The following is a 16,946-nucleotide window of genomic DNA, read 5'->3' on the forward strand; positions in this document are numbered from 1 at the left end:
AAAAAAAAAAAAAAAAAAGAAGTGCTATTCTTCAAGTCTCCAAATAATCACAGCGACTTTATTGGTCTGTCCTGTTATTCACGGCATATAGGACAATTAAAATAATTCCTGTGCTAATTGATAAAACGTCTGGTTAAGTCAGTTTTCAATATAAACGCCAGAGAAAAAAATAAATAAATAAAAATTACGAGAGTCAAGAGTGTTTGAGTAATTCCTTATTTTATGTGATTCCCAAGCTCTACCATTTGGTTGCAATCAATCATATGTGCCCTTTAAAACCATGTACCCTAATCAACTTCTCTGGTGTTTCTGACTGACATTAAATGGCCACAAAAGAAAAAAAAAACTTCGAAAGCATCAAACCTATAATGAGATAAAAACATGTGTTTCATCTTAGCTAGCATCCTGTTTATTCCTTGTAGACAGCTGTTGTAGTTGCATTCCTACTACACGTGTCTTTTTTTCATTAGAAACCAAATCATGTCCAAGTTTCTGAGAGGATTTTACAGCTCTCACTCAGCTCACGCAAATTAATTAGACAACGTTGACCAGACAGACATTCAAGCTCATTATATCAGATATATTATTTGAGTCACACCAATGTGTCTTGAATTAAATTTATGAACAGAGTTAAAATCAGTCAGCGTGGGATGAATGCTACTTTGCAATGAAAACAAAAAACAAAACAAAACAAAAAAACAAAACAAACAACAACAACAACAAAACAAAACAAAAAAAATGTTTTTATTACCCAGGCGGTGTGTTTTAAGATTTTTGGACCAAACAGATTTTTGGATGGTGAAGTCTCGTAACTCTCTTGCTTAGGTAAAAACCATTATAATCCCGCATGCTGGTCGGCCAGCAGCCCACGCAAACAGCATTTGCTCAAGCAGGAGAAGAGAATAGCTTTGAAGCAAAGTTAATCAGCAAAAAAAAAAAAAAATGCTTTCCATAATATCATGAAGCTGCATTCTTCTAAACATCACAAAACCAGTAATTTGACTCAATGCTTGGCGTTGTCGATGATGAAGGATGTGATATGAAGGCAAATCATTTTAATGTCCCGTTCTAATTTGCATGTGTGTGCTTTACTTACTCCATTTGTCTTTTTTCTTGCAACAAAGTATTCGTATTTTCCTGCTCGAATGACTGAAAGGAAAAATCCGTAGCTAATATGTTGTATGTATTGGATTTGTTTTGTTTAGATAGAAATTCTTTGAAGATTTGCACTCAAACTTGCGTCTCTATGTTCTTTTATGACTTAGTTTGGTTTATAACGCCGAATGGACCTGGTGTGGGGATGTTGATTGACTCTAGAGTCATATATTACACAGCCGAGGGCTTTTCTCCAACTGTCTGAGTTCACTGAAGGTAATGACTCAGTGTGTGCACTCTCAGACTCCGTTTTTTTCTCAGAAACCATGCATGTAGGTGCAACATGTTTTTGTAATTTGCCTTTTATTTTAATGTTTTGACTGTAGAGGGCGACAAGAAACATGCAACTGATCTCCCCACTCACTGGACTTTTTTTTTTAGTTTTTTTTTTTTTTTTTTTTTTACAGTTTCCTTTTTAGACAACAAGGTCATCCTAGTTCACCAGACGGTGCTATGGTCTAGCGGTCTTATCCAGAAACCTGTTTACTGCAACACAACTATTTCATGTGGTTAAACATTCAAATGAGCAAGAAAATTCAGCAGACACCCTTAACTATTAATTAACATGTGCAGCAAAGATCTGCTGCTCATCTGTATAAAAGCTGCTCCCATCTGAACCTTTCCTCGCAGCAAATTGCTAAAAAGCACACGCGTCACGTCGCTTAAAACAAAAAGTTCCGTTTTAAATGAAAATGCCAAATCAAAGCAAGTCAAGTTTATTTGCACAGGACATTTTAGCAGCAAGGGAGCTCAGAGTGCTTTACGACATAAAAACAAAAAKGCAGTAGCCAATTATGAAACGAGCAAAACAAAAAAACATCACGTTTTGTCAAAAATGCTCTCATCAAAATCATCAAGTGTATCGATCAACATTCTGCTTGTTCTGAATCAGAGGCCACTCTAAACACGTGGGGTTCAGCCTTCATTTTAAATAACTCACCTTTGCAGCAGTTTTCTCAAATTTGTTCCAGATTAGTCTCATAGTGKGTTTCTTAGTATCTTTTGCAGCACGATAACGTGCATCACGTGGTTTCATTTGCTGCTGGAATCATGACAGCAGAACTCATGCTAAAATTAATTAGCATGTTCCACAACTTTAACTTGGAATCAAGTTGAGAATTCAGAGAGGTGCGAACAAAATAAGAGCGTGACTGCCAGGCCGCAATAAGTAAAAGTGCATGCGAAATATTAATGCTTTTGCAAGGCATGCGGCCTARTGGTGGTCACTATAACAAATCATGGTAGCTGGTCAATGTAGAACAGCACGTCTCTGAAACTTGGACGGAAGCAAATGGCCTGAAATGGAAAGTGACAGCTGGGCACCTGGAGATGAGCAGCATAAACATTTGACAGGCAGCTGAGACGGTTTTTGCCTCACATTGATGCTGCAAATGCACAATGTGGCAACATTTACCATCACARCTTTATATATGCTATAGTTTTATTCTTCTAAAATAGTAAAAACCCAAATGATTTAATGATTCATTCATTTATTTATTTTTTAAAAGATAATAATTATTTTTTTCTGGTTTTTATTAATCGATTCCCCAGGAGTCTGAATTCCAAGTGGAAACGTTGAAAGTTTCTTTTTTTTTTTTTTTACTTACCTCAATATCCAATATGGCTGCCATGTTTGAGACACGGCAATAGCTACAATAATAAACTGCGCTACTTTAAACTTCTGACAGTTTGTTTCTCCAGATTAAATCTTTTTGATAGATACTTTTGTTTGCACTTGCTTTATATGTATCTCTTAGTGAGCATATTCAAATAAATAGCATGCAAAGAAACGCGCTGCTGTTTAACGTTTAACTTGTGACGGAGCACAACTTTTAGCAAATTTACAGAGGTTTTGTTCTTTTACCAAGTACATGCAATGTAAGAACCCTTTCTTTCCCCCACTGCAATCCATTTTACTGCTCTTTCTCAAGCCTCTGTTCTTATAGATTTTACAGCACTCACCTCCAGCAATCTGTTTCTGTAACCCAAAACTGAGCATACTCTTTCTTCTTCTTGCCATTTGTTGTCGTGGATTGGAGCCAACCCATAAGGCTCTCTATGGGGAGGGGTGAGGAATTAAAACGCAGAAAAACAGAGGTCAGAAATCTCCAGTAAAATGCATCTGCAAATGCACTCTGCCTACTGTTGTCTGGATTGAAGTCTATTTTCTGGCACAGTTACAAGGCACTTAAATCTGCTAAAGCAGAATCTGCAAGAAGAGAGGACCTAAGCGAACAGGTTTAACCCAGGCTGGCAGGATGTTGAGGTTTTTGAGGAGAAAGATGCAGAAAGGACAGAATTTTGTGCAAGACTCATTAGGTCTAAATGCAAAAAGTTTTGAGAGAGAGAGAGAGAGAGAGAGAGAGAGAGAGAGAGAGAGAGAGAGAGAGAGAGAGAGAGAGAGAGAGAGAGAGAGGCTTGCAAGCAAGCAGGATGTTTTTAAGTTTGTGAAAAAGCTGAAAGTTTTTTTCATCAAGTTGAAAGTATTGGGTCACAAAAGTAGTTTTTTTTTTTTTTAATTATAAAACCAAAAGTTATTGTAAAGGGTTTTTTTCACCAGCTCAAAAACTACAACACATATATGGAATATATTAACACAAAAAGCATTCTGATTTTTGTAGAAAATGGATCTTTAATCCAAAGTAGATGCAAACATAAAAAGTCTCTGGTTTMTTTGCATATCTAAAAGAAAATCAAACAATTTCAAAATGATTGTTTTGTAAATTCTGTTTCTTATTTCTTACCAGTATGTGGGTCACTGTTTTGCTATATTTCAAAAAGTTAAACAAAAAGGAGCACAAAAGTATAAAAGTCACTGGTTGTTTGTGGTCCTATTTAAAATGATAATATAATTGTCTAACCTCCACTGTTGGCATTAGGATGATTGTAATTTATAACCGTTTTGAGGTATTAGTCTTAAAAAGCACCCATCTTTYCCTCAGTCTGGGCTTACACACATTTCTTTCAGTTTTGAATTGCAGTCTGGAGCCGAACAAAATCATTCCAGGGGGCACAAAGGGTCCCTGGGTGGCACTTTGGAGCCTCCTGCCTTAGAGTGGAAATAAGAACTTCTGTGCTGTTAATTTCAAAATTTCCACTCTTTATCCATACACACGCGTAGCTCCACACAAATCCCACTGATTCTCCAACTTGCAGCGGGAACATGGTACAGACCCGAGGGCTAAGGAGCCATTTCACTTTAAACCTGTTTTTCTTCTGCTATTCTTCCTTTCGCTTCTCTTTTGAAATTAATTACGTTGGTAATCGCTGTATTTATCTTACTTTGAGTATTACCAGGGGTAAACCAAATACCTCCAGAAGCTGTGGCAGTCCTTGGGTAACATGCATGAGAACCATGGCAAATCATTATGCCAAACGAGCATAAGTAACATGGAGGTGGTCATAAACATCGTGCTCTGACGCATAAACCAGAAGGAATCTGTGCCTGGATTTAGGCCGACTTTCAGTCTTCGCAATCGGTGTAATGTATTTAACGGAGGAAAACTTCAAAGGGGCTTCGTAGAGCTGAGCCACTTTCCAAACTATCCTCGCATGCACGTAAATCTAGAAAGTCTCAAATGCTGCCTCCTTACTTCAAAGTCAGCATTAAGAGATTCTGCTGAATGCCGGTGGTTTTCTTTCACACATATATATATACTTATTTGCACGTATAAACATTAAGAACATTAAGACAACTCCTGTGTTTGTGAGAGAATTCCTGCTTTTTTATTAAAAGTTGGAAGCATGTCTGATTAGTCATGGCAGCTTCCTGTTTACAAACAACAAAACACCATGTGGTTTGCGTCATCCTGGATCATCCCGTTGCACAGTCTTTAAGCTTTCATCCTCTGGCTGGGATGTGCGCGTCGTCAATAAAAAGGCCAATTTACAAGCCTGAGAACTCTTCAAAAACAGCAAAATCCCCCTCTCGACATAACGAGAGTGAATTTATTCCGTAAAAATGGTTGCTAAATGACCAGTACGTCTTTTGGCATTTCCTGCGAATCGGGACGCTTCATCCTTGTCACCTTTAAACCGAACCTTCGTATCTATCTGGTACGTCACCGAGGAAACATTGTGTCTGAGGCTCCTTTGTTATCTCTGCTCTCAAGGCTGCAGCCGGCCCAACTTAATCCACATCTCATCCCACAGCCACAGCGCAGGCGCTCCATGCTTTTTCCACACCATGCTCTGCTCAAATCTATATAAGTTGCACCTTGTTTGTGGTTAGACATTGGGAATTATATTAGGTGTTTTGTGGTGCTCAGCTTTAGGCCTAATTTGTCCGCAGTGGGTGATACTTTCACAAGAAAAAAAGGATTCAAACCGAACATGGAGTTTTAATACAAGAGAAGAAGAAAAAAAAATGATTCCACTTACAATAAAAAAAGAAATCCGCAAAAGAAGTAAAATCATGTTTGCTTGCTTGAAGATCACCATCCGAGGTACACACGTTTGTTTCATCTCATGTTTGACTGCAGGTTTGAGGCTGGCAGAGAGCACATGTTCCCCATGGAGTTCTTCTTCCCTCCTCAGAGAACGTGCCTGATTTGCTCAGATGAGGCATCTGGCTGCCATTACGGTGCGCTCACATGTGGCAGCTGCAAGGTTTTCTTTAAAAGAGCTGCAGAAGGTAAATTAGAAGTTCTAACTTGGATTTACAGTTTGGTGCCGGCGCTTGAAAAACCCTCCACGTATTTATTGCTTGAGTTTCTTTCTGTTTTTGACAATGGAAGCACTTAGTAGTTAAATGAGATTTCTTTTTTTCTTTTYCATTGGATCATGTTTCACTGGCTCAACTAACCCATGGTTTGCCTTTGTATCAAATAGGTAAGCAGAAATACTTGTGTGCAAGCAAAAACGACTGTACCATTGACAAGCTAAGAAGAAAGAACTGCCCCTCTTGTCGACTGAAGAAGTGCTTTGAAGCTGGGATGACTCTTGGAGGTAAGGGCAGATTGTTTTAAGATGTCTTTTCATTAATATGATTACATGACCTACTAGTTAAAAGTAGGAATATAGTCTGTATGTATTGCCATGCAAAATTATTCACACTTCTTGGACACATTTCAGTACATTCCGGGCACAAACAGCTGAGGTTTTTCGGGGGGACTTTCATACGATGGAGTAGAGAGTTTCTATGAAATGGAATGAAAGCGATTCATGGTTTTCACAATATAACAAAAATCTCAAAAGGGCGGCACACATAGTTTAGCCCCCTGGAGAATCAACAGGTTGTAGAATTGCRTCTTGCTGCAGTTTCCGCTGCTGGTCTGTTGGGTAAACTCAGTCAGACTGGATGGAGACTGTCTCTGAATATCAATTTCCACAGATTCTTTGCAGTTGATTCCCAGTTGGATTAAGGGTCAACAGTTTGACTTTTGGGCCTACATAACTATTAGTAGGTTTTCAGCTGTGGTCCACAAGACGTTTAGAGTGTTTCATAACCTAACCCTGCTTCAAATCTCTTTGAATGCACTTTGTATATTAAGGTTTATTAACGCATACATTAAGTGTTAAAGTTTACAGATATTTACTTAGTAGTGAAAACATACTATACACACTTCACCTAAGATATACGTCAAACTAATTATGTGCATACACACTTGTATACAGACACACACAGACCTGTAGGCTAAAAAGCTGCTCTTATCAGGTCACTTGATGCCACTTCATTCACTGTCAGCCAATCTCTGCTGGATGCTAGCTCTGCTTTAGCATTGGGAAGTTTTTTAAAGTGTTCCCAAAAAGACTTGCTGATGATAAACAAAGACCAGCTGGTTGAAAAGGGGTGTCTGAAGTGTACACTCCCCCTGTTTAAAATGCCAAGTTTTTGTGGTTTTTGCACATGTCTGACATTTATCTTGCACAATTCAAGTGAAACACAAAGAAAATCCATCATAAAGAAGAATGTAAAAACAGAAAAAAAGCTGCTGCATCTTGRTTGCACTTTCAGTTTTCAGTCTTCTTTGGTGCTCAGCTTGCATTGCTTGGAAGAAAATCGGTGCAACATCAATAAACTGTTTTTGTCTTGTCAGGATATTCCTGGCATTTACTCATTTGCATCCCTTAGAGTGAGTCATAGTTTGCAGAAAGATCACAGATGATTAAATAAATGTCATTGTACAAAGGTGTACCTTAATCCTGATTACCTTTGTACAATGACATTAATTTAATCTTAATCAGGATTAAGGTACAGAATTATATCCATAMCATCCAACTTGGTAAAGACAGTAATCCTTGATTACATAAAATCTAAAACAGTGACATTAGACAAACTGGATATTTCTCTAAAAATGAACCAAAAGATTAGATAAAAATGATAACTATTCAGGATGTTACGAATTAGTGAATTGAAATCACTTAAAGACACCAGATGTCCCAACAATCTGACAGATTTGGAGAACCTTTACGGTGTGGAACTGAATCCAAAAGTGTTTCAGCCCAAATAAGTTAAGGACGTGCACAGTCATGATGTCTTTTTTTTTTTTTCCTCAAAGCAGATGTATCTGTTTTCCAGTTGAATTGTAATGAATAAATGTCACATCATAATTTGAAAATCTTTTCTAATTATTCCTCGAAAAGACAGAAATTCCTCGAAAAGACAGAAAACACGAGACCTCATGGTCTCGTGTTTTCTGTCACAAAAGCCTGGCGTTTTTACAGGAGAACTATTGTATGTTGGAAATCAGAGGCGGTCCGAGCCTGTTTGGTGCTCTGGGCAAACAACCCCACTGGCCCACATCGCGAAACTTAAACTTTTTGTTATCTTTTTCACATTGAGAGTAAAGTTTTTGTTTGTTTGTTTGTTTGTTTGTTTGTTTGTTTGTTTGTTTGTTTGTTTGTTTGTAACCAAAAGCTGACTGAAATATGATCTCATCTGGTATCATATGCACCTGTCCACTGTTACCAAATGGCTGCCTGTCCATGTAAGAGTCCATAGAATCAGTGTGTCCAAATGAAGTTGATTTCTGGTTTTCTCCTTGTACATCTAATAGTTGCTTTTCGCTCTAAGACTAACCAATACTCACTGATTATTTTAACCCACAATCTTAGCATCACGCTCAGGAGGAACATGGCAAATGTCACGGTTGGCCAGTTAGCGTGATGGGGGTTGTTCCATCAGTTTTCAAAACCGCCCAAAGCAATCCCTCATAAAAGCGCACATGGGTTCAGTGTGACCGGCTGGACCAGGCACAGCCTAAAACAGTTGTGGGGTCTAAATTACCCCATCTGTTAAGACCACAGGTCTTAAGAAATGTTTTCTGCTAGTATCATTTGAGAAATCTTTGGAACTGATCGAATAATTTTTTTGACATAGTTTGTTTCATAGTTTCATAGTTCATTGCTACACTGATCCTGCTCTTATTATACTTATCCCTCACTCATTACCAAACACTCTAGCACACATGTTTCTGCTCTTAAACTCTCCTGATTTGTATTGATTGTGTTGGTGGCATAAAATTCCACCAACTACTTTATGTACAGTCGAAAACAAACATACACACTATATAAAAATGCACTTTTTTCCCCCCTCACCATCTGAATATTTCCTGTTTTATTTTAGTAAAGATCATCAAAATTATTCCAGTTTTTTTTTTTTTACTTCAGAAGTTCACATTTGATAAAATTGTCTTTTACTCAAAGACTCAAATTTTGCCTTGCTCACACCAAGATCAGGACATGATGATGGACTCTTAAGACATTGACTTTGTTGTCCTTAAATTACTTTGTAACTAATTTGCTGTGATGCGTAAGGTCATTGTTCCTTTGCAAGACCCATTGGTGCTTAAGTTTTAACTTCTTGGCTGATGTCTTGACCAGTTGTTTCAGTATTTCCTTGTAATGTTCTTTTCTGCATTTATGAAATCCACCAATCCCTGCAAAACATAACACGTGCTGCCACTCTGTGCTTTAMAGTTGGGATGGTGAACTCAACCTTGCAAGCGTCCCTCTTTTAAAGATGGAAATACGAGATGAAAAATAATGGTCATTTTACCCAAGCTCTTCAGTCTCAGTTTCATCATAGCACAGGATAAGTTATGGCTTTTGTTCCCAAGAGCATTTGSAAGATATAATCAGCTTTTTRTGTTGCTTTTGGAGTGATGGCTTCCTCCTCTTCGAGTGACTTTTCATTCCATGTCAGACYAAGATTTGTGTCACTAATTTTAGTGACACAAGGACACTATCTTACCAGCTTTTTCCAGTATCTTCACAAGGTGTTTTGCCTTTGTTTTGGTGGCAATACACACACACTTTTTGCACCAAAATACATTCATCCCCGGGGAACAAAACATGCCTTCTTTCAACAGTTTGATGGCTGGGTTATTTGTTTGACAATCCACAATAATTTTCCTTCATTTTTTCATCATGCCACACAAGAAATAAATATGTTCCCATAAAATAAATCAACAGGTTAGCACAAATATTTTTAATTAACACGTTGAAGCTTACAGAGTCGGTAGATGATGGATCTGGGATATAAAAAAAACTTTTTAAAGGCAAACGATTTGTAGTGTATGCAAACATATGAAGTTAAAAAAAAGATAAAGCATTTTTGCATTTACCATATAGAAATTAATTCTGATAACTTTAACTGACCAACAACAAATTAAGCTTAGGTTGATGAAAAAAATGATTTTTAAGAAAAGATGATTTGCTGTTTTTTTCTTGCTAGTTAGAGGTTTAAAGGGRGGAAGAGCATTATGGAAATTAACTTTTTTGAGGTTGATATCATGTAGTTATGTTATTCCCTCATCAAAAACATACCTACAGTTTAACTCTCAAAGTATTTCATGCACAATGACAGAATGCATAATTSGTTCATGCATGTTTGAGAAATCATTTAATCTTCCATGAAAACTGTTTGGGGGTGCCTAAACACTTGCTTTCATACAGTGTTGTCTATTTTAACAAACTCCACCTTGRAGCTCCAGTCTCCAAGCTGAACCTCCACCTCACAGAGCACTGATCTCTTTGGCTCCKCCCCTGTTAGCTCCTCCAGACTAGTGACAGCAGCAATGAGCAAACACCTGAAGACCTGAGAGTCTTCTGAGATTATCATGCAAACTACTTCTCAGCCCAACGTCCTTAAGAACGGTTGGAAATGGCATAATGGAAAGACACTGATGTGATCACATGCTCAAACAGAGTAGGAGCTTCTTAAAGAGACAGAGGCCCAATTTCCAGCTGTCAAATTATGAAGTCAATTTTTTTTCCTGTTATGTTTGATATATAMMGCACTTGGTAACACTTTATTTGAAGGGGTGTGCATAAGACTGACGTGACACTGTCATAAACATGACATAACATCTGTCATGAACATAAAGGAGTCYTTATGAATTTTTATAACAGTTGTCATGAAGTGTCATTCAGTAAATAATGACACTTTTAATGCAAAGTTGCTTTAAAAGTTGCATTAAAAGTCCATTAAAAATGCCAACTTTGCATTAAATTATCATAATTTACAAAATCATGCAAAGTTGGCCCTTAGCGTGAGCTGTGTGAAGACACACAGTGAGCTGTGTGAAGACACACAGCTCACGCTAAAAATCTACAGAGCCTTCACCACCTTACCAACTGTGCACGCATTATAAATATACATTTCTAAAAAGTGCTGTGAGGACTTTAACAGAGGCTGCGCAGTAGTTTCTAAATGAACAAAGGCCACTACAGAAAAAGTGAAGTCCTAAAAGTGAAACTATTAGTGGTTTTCCAAGACCAAGTACTTTATTCTCTGCACTGCACATCACCACTGGTTCTCTTCAATTGGAGCATCATCACAATAGGGGATGTTACTGATAATCAAGCCCCTGGCTGAGCTGCCATGCAATTTAGACCTCTTCCTTTCACTTCTCCTTACTGTGACCCAGACCTGTTCGTCAAATTAGGCTGCAAAGATTGACATGTAGTGGACTAATTTTGGTCTTGTGTTCAATTTTCACTCTCTCCCATTTTCTCATTCTGCTAACGGGGAAAATTGTGCTGAAGGCACAAAGCTGACACGAGACATGTGAATTAAAGCTGCAGACATGTTGGTAATTTCGCCACCAGTCACTGACAAACCCCGCGGAGGGAAAATGTGATCTAATGCTGTGATTGTAGTAAAAAGGCGGCCCTTTTCCAGTTGTGGCTTAAAAGATCCTTTCACTTATGTTCTCATCATGGACGAATAATTGACTCCCAGCATTTTACGGGGAAATATATGGATCTGACATGTGGAAGTGGCAGAAATTAGGCATAATTTTTGGGGGGCTTTAAATGCTTTGTAGGAAAATGAGTTCTGATTTAATAACTTGGAAGGTTATTAACGTAAAATAAAATCCCAGATCTATTATATGGCTTCACTCAGTGAATTCAGCTCTGATTTTAAAATGCGATCATATCAGTGAGGCTCCGTGCCATTATATAGCTCTGGGTACGTGCAGGAAGAATCTCTGAATAATTTAACATGATGGCCATCAGTTTTAGACCGAAGCAGTGATTTTTTTATCAGAGTCGTACTGAAGCTTTGGGGAATTATTTCCAAAAACGTTTGCTTGGAGAATTTTTATTACACCAACAAACTAAAGCAAACCAGTGTGGTCATGACTTTAAAACCAGCTGAAGCACAGAGTACTTATACTTTTTCAACATTTTCATGCCTAGAACGACAAACACCCCATTCACTTCTGAGTAAAATCCAGTGGAACCAATYGCCTACGGAAGTCCCCTGTTTAGTAAACAGATCCATTTGTGTGTAACGGGTCCCTAATAAATACAGCTATTCTGCGAAGCCCTCAGTGGTTTGGCCTTTTTAGAAAAGTGGCAAAAAGGAAGTCACTGTTGAAAGAAAACCATACAAGTCTAATTTCTTGTTTTTCACAAGCGTTGGTGGAGGTTCACCTTCCAGGAGGACAGGGGAAGGATTGGAAGGATCAAGGGATTTTAATTTGTCAGAATGATCCATGCAGTCAAAGTTCTGACCTAAATCCAATTGGCAATGTGGCAAGATTTTAAAGGTGACCTGTTTTGCTTCCTTCAACAGGTTAGGATAGGTCCATGGGCTATGCAGAATATGTTCAGAAATGTTTTATTTTTTTATTTTTTTTGCATAAACTCATTTTCAGATAATGAGATCTTAGTCTGCTCAGTTCAACCTATTTTGAGTTCCTTTCAGGATGAGCTGTTGTAGGGCCTCTTGTCACTAAGTACAATGAAGCTGCTGCTGGCCACACACCCCCTCCCCGCCAACTAAACGTTTGAAAATGGCTGCAAACAGATCTGCAATGATATCAGAATCATTCGGTTTGGTGCAGAAGCCAAACATAYTTGGTGTCTGTACCAAAGATGTACAGAATCCAAAGCATATCTTTGGTTTCTGTGGATTCTGAATAGCAAGTCAACAACAAAACACTTTCCCAGCAGCCATTGTATAGCACATACAGCGGTAAAGCCAGCTGACCAAATAGCAGCTCAGCTAGGGTTACTAGGTAACGACACAGTGTGACTTAACAATTGGGAGGTTTTTGAAACAGCTAATTTTCTAAACATCAAAAAACCGTAACTTGTTGCCAATAAACATTTGTTGTTGTTTTTTTTCAAGTACTTTGACTGTTTTTCGAAGAAGTTGAGACCCAAATGGAAGAAGAAAATTGTGTAAAATGTGAATTTTGCATAATAGGCCCCCTTTTAAAACTGATGTTTACAGATGCTGTCCATCCGGTCTGTCTGGGTGGGTGGGCGTTATTTCAAAAGAAAGAATCGTTTCTAGATGCACAGTGCTGGTGGAGATCCCAAAATATTTCCACAGTTGTTCTACAAAGTATTAACTTAGTTGAACAAAACATATTTTCATTATCATTATTGTTTAGTGTCATTTTTGCTTCAGCTTTACAATTATGTACAACCTCGTATTAGTTTATAATTTTWTTTTTTTTTTTTAAGAAAATACATAGAAGTTTGTTGTTAGAATGGGACAAAGTATGAAAACGGTTCAAGAAGCACTGTCCTGGAAAACAAAATCTCTTAAGATCTCCACATCAAACTTTAAAACTCTCACTGGCTGCTGATTCACGTCACATTTTCAAGTTATCAAGTAACACAAGGTGACTTTTGCCTCAAAGTTTTCTGTGCAGTGGTTGACAAACTCCATTTTACTGTCAAGGTTCTCCAGTCAGGCTGCTCTAAAGGTTTTTTATTGTTCAAAAAAAAAAAAAAAAGCGTGATGTTAAATAATTAAATAGCTATAAATGTGTGCATTGCAGTTACTGTACAGTATTTACTTGCCGTTTTTGCTTTTACTCCAAAATCATGAGATTCTTGGATCTTCTCCAGAAATAGCTACAGGACGGGTGGGCGGTGTTTTTATTTTTCAGTGCGTCTGTTTGTGTTTGTTAATTTACAGACATCCCAGTCTGGTTTAACTCTGTGGGCCTAACATTTATTGGCTCTTAACATGCCTTACTGCGTGATCACTGGGAGTGTGGGTTACCTTTTATAGGTCTGGTTTTAGCATTATAGTCTTTTTGATCCCGTCTCAGGATGGGACTTTGAAGTGATTGTAGAACTGTTCATTGTGGGGGTGGGGGGGGAGAAAGTGTGTCAGCATCAATATTTGTTTTTATTTTACTATTTTTTTAAAAATCTGTTTTAATTTGTTGATGTTAGTTTGAGCACGAGTGCAATTAGAGGTTCTGCTTCCTTGCTCCTGTTCCCAGAGCTCCATGCTCTCTTAGAGCGCACAAGAGAAAATGCAACGTAGCAATAKCCCTCCGCTTCGTTCTCAAAGCCCTCTTGTAACTGTCCCATTTATTTATTTGTTTCCATTATGCCGTTTGATCATTGAGGATAATGCATATGCGACACCGCCTGTCATTGTTAAAAGAATGCCACATGGAGACATCTGCAGTCAATATAAAAGCAACATGTCAAAGCAATTTACTGTCATCATAGACGGTGTCTTACATTTGAGAAATGACCAAAAGCCATCCAGCTAAAGGGAGATAAATCAGGAGCAATATTAAAAGACCCTCCCGTTGGAAATGTACAGCAGATGTTGGAGCTGGCAACAAGTTGTTCAACCATCAATGATGCAGGAGGAAAACCTCTGAACTTGACAAGAAGAATCACTTTGTGGCAGTATAAAATTTGGATTGTGGGAGTTTTTATTTTCTTCTTTTAAGTGCAACTGTTACTCTCATATGTGGCTCTTTGACTGAATGAAGTGAGTGGGGTTGCAGTCTGATAGATAAACATGACAGATGTTAATCTGAAGAAGAAGAAGAAAAAAAACGGAGGCCTTCTGAAAGGAGAAAGGGGGTGAGATKSATCAAACGTCTGCAAGCAGGTCTGGAAAGTTTTTCCTTTGCATTCCTTCAAACTCAAGATAATGTTGCGAAATAAAAATGATGAGGTGGAAAATTATTTATCCTATAAAAGCAAAGCACGTTAATGCATCATTTTTGATGATGTTATTTTTTTTTTCTTAAAATGTAGCGGAGGTGAAGTTAAAGCAAGACATCAGGTAAAGTCTACGGTATGCTCACCTCTTGGTAGAAATGTGTGCAAAGAATTAGCAGAATCCAGCTTTTGGGTGCAGGTTCACCAGACACAAAATTAACTTTCTCCCCTTTCTGTCTTAATCCCGAGATCTAACTCCTAAGGAAAACCTGTGGGGTGAACTAAAGGGAAAAGAATGTCAGACAGGACTCTGGATGATCTAAAGCAGAGGTGTCCAAAGTGTAGTCTGGATGCCATTTGAGGCCCTCGGAAGGAGTTTTTTTTTTGCGGCCTGCAACTACAAATCATAAATCGGTATGAATTTTGCCTGCACAAGAGACAGGTAGAAACCTGAAAAAAATTCTGTCGAAATGTTCAATAAATCCAAGGCTTTCAAATAGATGCATAAAAGTCTTCTTAAAACCTGGTCGAAGAAAGAAAGCCACTTTAAAAAATAAAAAGCGACCTACGCCCTTTCATGTTGCTGACAACGCAGTAAAACATGCRAAATTGAATAGTTTTTGCATATTTAGTGAAATCARAAATGCAMATTTTTTGTGCGCTGTGCGTGCTTTTCCCTTGACGATTTTGCCTTGTGTGGCAAAGAGTTTGGACTGAAGAGATTGTGTAAAGGTGAAAGGTCAAAGATCTGTCTCTCTGTCTGCTTCTTATGAACTGTAGGAGACTGGGACGATTTAAAAACAACAATTTCTTCACACAAGTTATCAGATTTTTGCGTGAAATTACCCAACTGCAGTAACATAGGAATTTATTTTAAAAGATTTTACACAACTTTACCAACATCCGTTTTCAATGAGTYGGAAGAACATAATTAAACTGCATTTTCTGCCTGTTTTTAGAAGMTATTAATAAGATTATTTCTGTAATTAATTATTATTATTATTATTGCATTTTATACAGCATGTCCAACAGATATATAAAGTACAATAAACTGCATAGTCACAAAWAGAACAAAAATAAATAAATCTCAACCTGCAGTTAAGAAAACAAATAGGACTAGTAGCTAAGATGATTAAATTAGAATTTTTTAAAGCGATCTTCTAGTCATGCTACGGCAACAGTAAATTGTAATTACCTTTTTGCACCATTACACAGATCAGTAGACAATTTGGGGGTTAAATGGCTTGCCCAGGGCCACGTCGACATGCAGCAGGAAGAATCTAGAATCAAATCCACATTTTTTGGATTATAAGACAACTACTCCACACACTCAGCAAGAGTCATCCCAATTAGAGAGGATTATGCTGCACTTAGCAACAACTATTTCCAAATGACCAAGTCATTGATCTGAATCCGTGGTCTCAAACTGCTGTACCCCAGGGCCAGAGTCCTGCAACTTTTATATGTGTCCCCTGCCCTACATGGTTGAGTGAAATGGCAAATCTGCCTCGCTAGCATGCAGTTCAGCTCTACAGAGCTCTGCTAATGAGCTGATATTGGAGCCAGTTGTGCTGAAGCAGAGAACGTTTGAAAGTTGCAGGACACCGGCACTTGAGGACTGTAGTTGTAGCAAGACCACCAATCTGGATGGAGCAAACAAAACAACTAAGACAATTTTGTAAGCTGAATGTGGGTGTCTGATCAGCACATTATTAATAGTTCAATAAGTTGAGTCAATTACTGTCTTGGGGGACGTAATGTGGTCTGAATCAAATAAATCTCGGCCACCGTTGGAAAAGTTTGGGGGGAATGAAACACATTAAACTCAACAGAAGTGCCTAAGAGCGAACGTATTAGCATTTTCACACGTAGAATCTGGCAAGAACTCATTTTACTGGCACTGACTGGCTGCTTGGCCTTGAGAAAATCCCTTTTGGTAAGGGTAATTAAAACGGTATCCATTAGCTACGGAGCATAGCTGTTGGCATTTGGAGCAATTGAAAAGTGTCATGTGGTGTGATGAAACTTTTTCCAGTTCCAGGGCGATGGGCACATCAAAATATGAAGACAGGCGTTTAAAGCGATTCCCATATTGTGTCAAGGGTTAGGACAGCTAACAGGTCAAGGTTTGAGGAAATTAGGAGCTTAAAGAACTTCTCATTGACGGCATGGGTTTTTTTCCCAGGGTGACATTACCAGTTTTCATGGGGGTCAAACTGAGAGAGAATGGTTTTTCAAGCATGAGGCATCTTTCTTACGCAAGTGAAATTTAAGTGTAATATTTTTCTTCTAAGTAAAAAACTCACTCGCTTACAGCAAAGTACGAAGGCGGGGCTATTTTATTGGCCATTTTGTTGCCGATTCTTTTGTCTACCAAAATATTGCAAGATAAATGTTTTAAAAGTGGCGGG

At 38.1% G+C, this 16,946-nt stretch overlaps 1 protein-coding gene across 2 annotated transcripts in view; it reads left to right on the forward strand.

The window, feature by feature from the left end:
* LOC103475709 (androgen receptor) overlaps positions 1 to 16,946 on the forward strand; it is a 75,833-nt gene that overhangs the window by 36,954 nt on the left and 21,933 nt on the right. For both annotated transcript variants that reach the window (XM_008427516.2, XM_008427515.2), the window contains 2 exons: positions 5,637 to 5,788; positions 5,986 to 6,102. In XM_008427516.2, the coding sequence (XP_008425738.1) occupies positions 5,637 to 5,788; positions 5,986 to 6,102 (269 nt within the window). The remainder of the gene's footprint in view (positions 1 to 5,636; positions 5,789 to 5,985; positions 6,103 to 16,946) is intronic.

Source organism: Poecilia reticulata, linkage group LG14 (genome assembly GCF_000633615.1).
Source record: "Poecilia reticulata strain Guanapo linkage group LG14, Guppy_female_1.0+MT, whole genome shotgun sequence".
In the NCBI taxonomy this organism is placed as follows: Eukaryota; Metazoa; Chordata; class Actinopteri; order Cyprinodontiformes; family Poeciliidae; genus Poecilia; species Poecilia reticulata.